The sequence below is a fragment of the Protobothrops mucrosquamatus genome, unplaced genomic scaffold (genome assembly GCF_001527695.2).
Source record: "Protobothrops mucrosquamatus isolate PMUCROS unplaced genomic scaffold, P.Mucros_1.0 scaffold151, whole genome shotgun sequence".
In the NCBI taxonomy this organism is placed as follows: Eukaryota; Metazoa; Chordata; class Lepidosauria; order Squamata; family Viperidae; genus Protobothrops; species Protobothrops mucrosquamatus.
Window position 1 is genome coordinate 383,452 of NW_015386516.1, and position 8,994 is coordinate 392,445.

General features: G+C 38.8%; 1 protein-coding gene across 1 annotated transcript in view; it reads right to left on the reverse strand.

Moving 5' to 3' along the window:
* The window catches only part of TPR (translocated promoter region, nuclear basket protein), a 63,838-nt gene that overhangs the window by 3,044 nt on the left and 51,800 nt on the right, over positions 1 to 8,994 (reverse strand). The window contains exons 40-48 of the mRNA XM_015813312.1: positions 7,834 to 8,034; positions 6,954 to 7,088; positions 6,708 to 6,798; positions 6,057 to 6,235; positions 4,421 to 4,489; positions 3,340 to 3,434; positions 2,852 to 2,955; positions 1,460 to 1,555; positions 293 to 449 (exon numbers count right to left, since the gene is read on the reverse strand). Coding sequence (XP_015668798.1) covers positions 293 to 449; positions 1,460 to 1,555; positions 2,852 to 2,955; positions 3,340 to 3,434; positions 4,421 to 4,489; positions 6,057 to 6,235; positions 6,708 to 6,798; positions 6,954 to 7,088; positions 7,834 to 8,034 — 1,127 coding nt within the window. The remainder of the gene's footprint in view (positions 1 to 292; positions 450 to 1,459; positions 1,556 to 2,851; positions 2,956 to 3,339; positions 3,435 to 4,420; positions 4,490 to 6,056; positions 6,236 to 6,707; positions 6,799 to 6,953; positions 7,089 to 7,833; positions 8,035 to 8,994) is intronic.

Consider the following 8,994-nt stretch of genomic DNA (forward strand, 5'->3'; position numbering starts at 1 on the left):
GTGAGGGCACAACACCTCCTACCCAAACAGATTGGGCTTAAGAGGGCTCTCAGACTGGGAGGTAGAGTGGCTCTCCCAGAACCAAGTCCACACAGATATTAAGAGTATATTACTCTTGGAGAGATGGGAACATGAGGGCAAACCATCATATCGTTTGTTTTAAAAATACAAAAGATTTAGTGATGGATAATGAATGATTAGAACTTCAGCAATTCAGTTGGATTGTACCCATCTTGTTCAGGTGCTTTTGCAGGCAAATTCTGATCTTAGCCAACCAAAACCTTCAGCTTACCCTTCTGATTCTGCCTCCACAAAAACCTCGTCACCATCATCACCTGTTCCAGATTCTGAAGTGGTTGATAAGTTACCAGTGGAAGTTGTAACCATTGGAACAGACTGGGAGGCATGCTCGGAAGCATCGGCAGAAGCGCTTTCAGTAAATACAGACACTGGAAATGGGAGGGGGGGGAGAACAGAGTGTAAGCCAAACCTATCCAAGAAGACGATGTTTTCTCTCTCTCCATCACACCGAATGCTATAAATCCCCCCCCAAATTTGGAAAGTAGAAATATGTTATTATATATGTGTTTATATTGTTAAATATTCTTGCTTCTGTTTCACGCCAATCAGAACGATTGGCAGCATCAAAATGTTGCTAAACACCAGTAGTGTAGCATCTTACCAAGTCGTTCAAAAGGTTTAATATCGCTTTCAAATTAAGCCCAGCACTCTCAAATTTCCTAGTGAAGCCAAGTCATACCAACCCTACCCACCATGATTCCTGGACTCTCAAAACAAGTTAAAAATGAACCTATCCCTGTATTACAAAGTCAATAAAAACATATTTATTGCTTTCATGACACAGTGCAATCATAGAAAAATTGTAGTCTGTGCTTAGAAGTCCCTGGTTGCAAAGCAACGGCCTTCTGCCTTCCTTGTGGTGACAAAGATTGAATTGTGTGTTGATTTGGAGGTAGGAGACAAGATCAAGATGAGAGAGAAGCTAATTAGGGATTTGTGGGATTTTACGTGAAAAACAGATGCCTATTTCTGCATAGACACAGCATCAGAGGAGGAGGAAGGAAAGAGACTAGAGTGTCATAAACTACACTTTTTGTTACGTGATAATAAACTTTGATCCTTTGCTTATATTGACTTACAAACTTTCTACAGATTAGTTAAGGTTTTCTGATTTTTCTTTTTCTAAAAATGCCCTTAACGCTCCCTGAAAAATAAAGGATTCTTTGTTCAAGAATGTAAGAAGTTTAGCACCAGAGGCCTTGCTTCTCTACTGACACGTTTCTTTGTTTTTAACTTCTACTTGAGAACCCACCAGCCAGTGTTTCTCTGGATGAAAAGCATCAACATCAGTTTCCCACCAAATAGCTCCATTTCTGTCCACAAACATTCTGTCTAATAACACTATTAGGAATGCAGAATCTGTACAAACTGGGCTCACCAGGTGCTGCAACTTGTAGTGGAGTTGTTGGGACACTACGACCTCCGGATTCCTCTTCATGGGCAAGAAAGAGGGGTGTTTCATACATTCCTAGCCCTATCAAGAATTTGAGAAGAATTACTTTGATGCAACTCAAAAGCACAATATTCAGCCAAGAGCATTTGCTTCCCTGCTACCTTAATAGAAAGGCCCAAACAAGTTGTTGTTGTTTTTTTAAAAAAAGGAAAACTCACCTAATATTCACACTTTGAAAAAGCAGAGAAAAATACAGCAATTTACATGGGAAACCTTTTGCACTTTTTAAGATACTAGGTTTAATGCAACAATTAAAAGATGATCAAAGGCCTGGAGACTAAAACATACGAAGAACAGCTACATGACTTGGGTCTGGCTAGTCTAAAGAAAAGAAGAAATAGGGGAGACATGATAGCAGTGTTCCAGTATTTGATGGGCTGCCACAAAGAAGAGGGGGTCAAATTATTCTCCAAAGCACCAGAGGGCAAGACACGAAACAATGGTTAGAAACTGATCAAAGAGAGAAGCAACCTGGAATTAAGGAGAAACTTCCTGACAGTGAGGACAATTAACCAGCGGAACAGCTTGCCTCCAGAAATTGTAGGCACTCCATCACTGGAGATTTTTAAGAAGAGGCTAGACAGTCACTTGTCTGAGATGGTATAGGTTCTCCTGCTTGAGCTGGGGGTTGGCCTAGAAGACCTCCAAGGTCCCTCCAAGCTCTATTCTATTCTATTCTGTTTTGAAATATCTGTATCCTATATGATTTAGAAAATTTCATCAGTGCAAATCCTAACAAAATGTAGAGAAATGTGTGGGCATGTGCTTTCAAAGAGGCAGTAAATGATCTTAGAACGTGGTATCAGAGATTCTTTTTCATATTTGTATTTGTTTGTACTTCTCTGTTAGAAGGGCAGCAGAAAGTTCTCCAGTTTGAGTTCTTTTTGACTTATATTTCATGCCACCTACTAAAAATAAAGGGAGCTATTTTGTTATAGTGGTGAAAGCATAAGGCTAGAACACAGGTGTCAAACTTGCTACATCACGTGACGTGTCGCAACTTTTTTTGCATTGCCGGAGCTGGGGTGGGCGTGGCCTCCGTATGATGCAAACGGCCTGCGGGCCGGTAGTTTGACACCCCTGGGCTAGAAACTAGGAGATCCAGAGCAAAGCCAGCTGTGTGACCTTGGGCTACTCTCTCTCTCTCTCTCTCAGACCTAGGAAGGAGACAGTAGCAAACCACTTCTGAAATCTTGCCAAGAAAACTGCAGGGACTTGTCCGATGGTCACCAAGACTTGAAGGCAGACAAAAAAACAAAACAAAAAAAACCCCATCACCTAGATATAAAAGAGAAGCACAAGTTCAGATATCTATACCTCCTTGTGATGCAAGTTGGCCAAGATCTGATTGGCCAGAGGTTTGTGGCATATCTTCAGGAGGTCCAAACCTGAACCGAGGAACTCCGGCAACCTGAGGAGAACTAAAAGACAGGTTACATCCCGTTTTACCCACCACTAACTAATTCTGCACCACTACGAGAGTTAGGAAAAAAAATTGAAATTATAAAGGAATTACAGTAAATTATTTATTAATATACAAAATATATTTCCATAAGGTTTTTAACACTGGAGTCCTATGGCTTTAATAATTTTCATTGTTTTTAAATACTTGTCATCATTATGACTTTGTGTTTTTATCTTTCTAAGGATCACTTATGTGAGATGGGTGGCTATACAATTTGAATAAACAAACAAACAAATAAATAAGGTGTAAGGTCAATAGTATATAGTATATGTAAATACATCCATACATTCTGTAACATTTAAAAAGTTTGCTGCTCTTTTGCTGGTTGGAATCCACTTACTGAATTGCTTCTGCGAACCCATCTGTACGATGCGGTACCACCAATGTTGGGGTGCTTGGAACTGTCCGGTCCTCATCATCGAAGAAATGTTGCTGCTAGAGAGAGATTTTAAAAACTGTAAACAAACAACCATTTGCATTGCTTGCCTTTAAAAGCATTATCTATTATGCTGGGCCCACTACTAAACAGGTTTTTAAAAAGCTAGATTTATTTTATAAGTCTGTACAGTCTCTACCTTGGATCACTGAACTTTGTGAATTAGTACTTTGAGGAAACTCTAGTCTAGAATAACTAAAACATGTCAGCTGAAGAATTTTGTACTGATTTCCCAGTCATGCTGAAAGCGAAGAATTTTATTGTTGTGGTTGTTAGTTGCGAAGTCATCGCGACCCCATGGACAACGTTCCTCCAGGCCTTCCTGTCCTCTACCACCACGCCTACTGCTTCAGTGACTCCACTCTGTCGTCCCCTTCTTCTATTGCCCTCAATCTTTCCCAGCATTAGGCTCTTCTCCAGTGAGTCATTCCTTCTCATTAGGTGGCCAAAGTATTTGAGTTTCAACTTTAGGATCTGGCCTTCTAAAGAGCAGATGGCGTTGATCTCCTCTAGGATTGACCGGTTTGAACACCTTGCTGTCAATAAGCCTTTGACCCATTTAGTTTATATCAAGGGTAGGAAACAAAATAGGAACATTCCATCCAGAAAGCAAAATAAACTATACGGCTGGATAAACAGTGCCATCCCGATGAAAGAGGAGGAGATTATTTCAGTTGTGAGAAAGTGTTCCAAATTCCAGGGGGGAGGTAAAGTCTACCTGGGAGTGAAGCCATTTGCTGCAGTATCACAATTATTTTCAATCAGGAGCAGATGGGCTTGAATTTGTTACAAAGCCTATTTCGTCATTTTTAACTAAGCACATACTACTCTTTCTTCAATCAAAATGGAGCTTAATTTCAAAGAACACCTCTGCCTCTCAATAGGATCATTTAAAAGTGCTCGGAAGCAGGTAAGTAAACTAAAGGCCTGCCATAGCACAGCTGAAATACAAATTCTGCATTTAGAAATAACAATAATTACTTACCATGCCACCTATACCTGGAGTTAGTTGAAGTCCACGCCCCACAGACTGTCTCCGAGCCGTTTGTATCCTCTGTATAGCCAAGACAATTTTTAAAAACCCTTCAGTGACTTTAGTGGAAAATACCAGTTTTTTTTTTTTAAAAAAAATAGGATTGGGTAGATTGTTCTTTTTGAGACGGATTGGACTCTTACATTGTGATTTGGTTGTTTGTTAATGATGATTTATAGTTCAATGTTATGTTGGTTATTGCTCTTCCAAGAAATGACAGGATGCAAATATGAAATAAGCCACTATCAGTTCTGCAAATGCTTATTCTTAAATCAATTTGCCTGCTGATGTGCTATTTAAAAATGCAGCTTTGCACTTGACTATAAATGCTAAATGAATTTCCTCAGAACACATTCACAACAAAGGCACTTCAAAATATATTTCTGCTTAAAATAAGCCTGTGTAGGCATTTTAAGAATTTCTTTTTTTGGTGGGGAGGAATGCAATATCCAGATGATCTAAAAGATAAAACTCTACCACATTCAAACTCTAATCCAGAAAATCGAGATCAATTTGGTTCACCTTAAAATCGCATTCTAGAACATCCTGCCTTGAAAAGATCTACTTTATTGAAACTGGCCCCTGCTGACTCTTTCAAATTGTACTGCGCAAAATAAATAAGCAATAGATGCACCACACCATTTAATGGGAAAGGAAGCAAGGGGAGAAGTGTGCTCTGTTTCTCCTTTTTCCTTAAATAATACCATTCCTTTTGGGGATGCTGACGCATTTAGGAAAGACAACATGAGGGCATCGAGCAAAAGTCCACAGAGATGTATTTTGGGTAGCCCACTGGCACTAAGACAATTTAAAATTGAAAACTTAACTTAATGGGTTTTGTGTTGGGGAAGGGGAATATCCCTTCAGTACACAAATCATTGGCAGGCCAGAACCCTAGACATCAAAGGCAATCTTTGGTCCTCAAAAGAACATTTGGAGAGCTACAGACTGCCCATTTCTGCTCATAACAGTTTGCTTACTTGCTTAACGAGTCTAACTGGACACAGTAGGATTTCCTTCTGAATTGGGCTACATAGGACTGCATTGTACCACTAGGAAATGATCTCAAATATCACATTGCTATAAAGAATACCGAGTAATTTGTTTTTTTATCTTCCAGTTAAATTAAAAACTCTATCCTGACATAGGGATCTATCTATTTACAAGAATCTATTTATCTTACACTAACATAAAGAAAAATATCTAAATAGCTCAACATTCACGTTGAACATGTTTCGGACAGATATGAATCACTCACGTGGTAATCCATTATCTAAATTATGCCCCCACTGGATAAATATGCAGAAGTAATATTCTTCTTTGATAATTCAGATTTTATTTTTAAAAGGGCTAGAATTCCAAAATATGTGCTAAGTGCTACAATCCTGAATATTTTTGTTGGACTTTTTGTCCAAATATCCTGCAATATTGTAGAGAAAAATAAAAACTTGTCCTGCTATGGCAATTCATGATTTATCCAAGAGATATTTGTATTTTGCCGATACAAATAAATAAAGCAATGAGCAACCATTCAAAGGCACGTGAGCAAGAACATTTCCCTGTGGCTTTTCCCCTGTGGTTCTCGTACCTGGACTGGTGGTCCCAGTTCCTGGGGTGGAGCAGGAATAGCATGGATAGTTAATCGTGGAGGTAAGGGATGAGGTCGAGGTGGACGGGGAACTTGTCTCTCAGAAGCAGATGTGGGCTGCTGTTCCCTTGGGCTTTCCTGAGAGAACGTAGACTCTACAGTACCTGTGCTCCCATCGCCTGATGATATAGAAACAAATAATTACAAAGGCACACATTTGTAACTCCAAATCATTTCATGCTTCCCAAAATATGCTCTATTATGTTTTCTGGAACGAATATTTCTATATATCACCACCACCACCAACAAAAAAACGTCAAGCTAACAAAACAAGGACATTTTGTTGTGGCAGAGAGATGTAATTTTAAACTTTCAGAAATTTCAAAGCGTCTTTGCTTAGCTGAGAAAAGAAACTAGATGTTCTTCCAGCAAAAAGAATCAGAAGCAATGAGCAAAAAAACAAACAAAAAAACCCCCCAAAACAAAATACCAAGCTTTAAAATGATTTCAATGATTTAAAACCATTTATACACATATTTCTAAAATCAAGGGCATAAAACACAGATACTGCTTAGTGAATAACCTGCCCAAAAAGATTTGCTTCCTTTAAACAAGCATATACTATTACAGAAAACATCCAGTTAATTGTACCACAGTTCTGGGAGTCAGCTGCCCTCTGGCTATTTTCACCTCCAGCAATACTCTCTTCAGTTTCTGTACTGGGATCCATTCCATCAGCAGCCTGAAATAAGGAAAAGGGGGAATATCAGGAATTAGCTGTTAATACCAACAGGGGTGGAGAGGGGAAAAAAAAGAAGTTAAAGTAGATTTGCATCTAAAAGATTATTTTTTAAAATCATTAATTTTATCCAGATTAGGAACAAATAATATTCATACCTCAGCATCATCTGCTTCATATCCATCGTTACCATCCACGCTGCCAGTGCTTTCATTGCTATCCTCGCCTTCGTCCCCCATTCCTGTGTCTTCATCATCATCGTCGTCATCCTCATCTTCTTCATCTTCATATTCCTAAAAAAAAGATGGTTTTCTCTAAGTATGCTGAACTCTGCAGAAAGGGATGAAGTAATGGTCTTTGGGATGGATCTTCCTTTGAGAATTAAAAGGTGTGATATTTCAATCAATAAAATGCTATTGTCACAAAAGGCAGAAAAAGACATAAAAATGAAAACAGGACTGCATTCTTGGATAAATGTCTGAAATTATTCCTAGCAGCCCTAGCTGTTGGAAATACAACCCTCAATTCAGAATTTATGTAACTTTTAAAAATAAAATGATAATGCATTTTAAATTAGTAAAATACATACTTTTTATTGACTAATAGAACCAAGCACATCCTCGTTCTTGGTATTTATTCTGAAAATTAGACTGCAAAAAGCCACAACCGATACAATAATACTCAATCAGAGCCAATACATAGAAACTGAGGAGTCATCATAGGAATTTTGGGGATGCTAAATAGTTTCTTCTTCACTCTCAGGCACATCTTTCTTATATAAATAAAAATGTAAATGTTCGTTTGTTCAAAATCTTAAATCTCCGAAAGTTCTTCACCGATTGCTTTGAAATTTTGACACAACGTTGCACTGGAATACGCGCGTGTTTTTATATACCTACTATTATATAGATGTCACACCTGTGACAGGTAAAAACATGCTTTTTTTGAAAAACAGCGCCATCTGTTGGCTGAGTGAACGAGAGCCACAGCAACGCGTGGCCGGGTACTAAATAAGAAAATAAATACAGTAGGCATTACTTCTGCTTCACCATCATTTTCCTCATCGTCATCCTCTTCATCATCACTGTCAATGACAATGACATCATCTCTCTTGCCCTGACACTCTTGGGATGAGGTTGTATTCTGCTGATCTGATTGAAGAGGTCCAAGGTCTATAGGGAGGGACTGAGAAGTTTCCTCGCTATCCTCCATAGGTGTATACTCGCCCTGCGTGACACCCTTCAAATAAAGAGGACGACAATAATGGTCAGCGGAATTAAAACAAATGCTATTAACAACCATCCTCACAACTTTCTTTTTTCCCCTCTTTCACAAAACTGGATACAAATGAAAGAAAGTTCTTCGTGGGGCTAAAACCTTCGCTAGCTCAGTTTTAAAGGCTGTAGCAAATAGGAAACTGGGGTTTATAATGCTAAGCTTTAATCTGCCCCAAGGAAGAAGCCATGCTTTGATTTTGAGCAACAAGCTAGTAATAAATGGGACTCTGCATTACAAACTCTGCCCCTTTTGAATGTGACATCACAGTGGAGGTAGGAAAGGGGTGGGGCTTCCACTGCAACACGGCTGACCCCCTTCCCTTGTCCTCTTCTCCCCATGGACACTAGTGTGGTTCCTTGATTTTGAACCCTATATGTTAAATGAAAACTATTGTGTGAAACTTTAAGAATTAACATGACTCAAAATGCGAAGCACCCTGAAGTCATGTCATCAACCCTTTCAGAACATCTGTCTTCAGAGGACATCCCCTGAATTGACATCTATTTAAGTGGAATTAACGACTGCAAAGACCTCCTAGTCCCTCCTAATCACTGAGTGGAGCTATATAACTGCTAGTTTAAGCAGGAAGGTAGTAAGAAATCAGGTATGCATGCCAGGAAGATAGCAATGCAAAGAAAAGCTTCCTCGGAGAAAGAAAGGATGGAACATTTGCACAAACTCATAGAAATAAGATACAGGAAGTCTAAATTAGTAGGCATGACTTATTTATTTATTTATTTATTTATTTATTTATTTTTAAGACTTATATGCCGCCCTTCTCCCCACGGGACTCAGGGCGGCTCACAGCATATTAAAACAACATAGTACATTTCCCCAATAAAAGCCAATTAAAAACCAAATATTTGTAGCTGTGTCTCTTATTAAAATCATTAAAAATTATCCCTATTTAAAATTCACCCT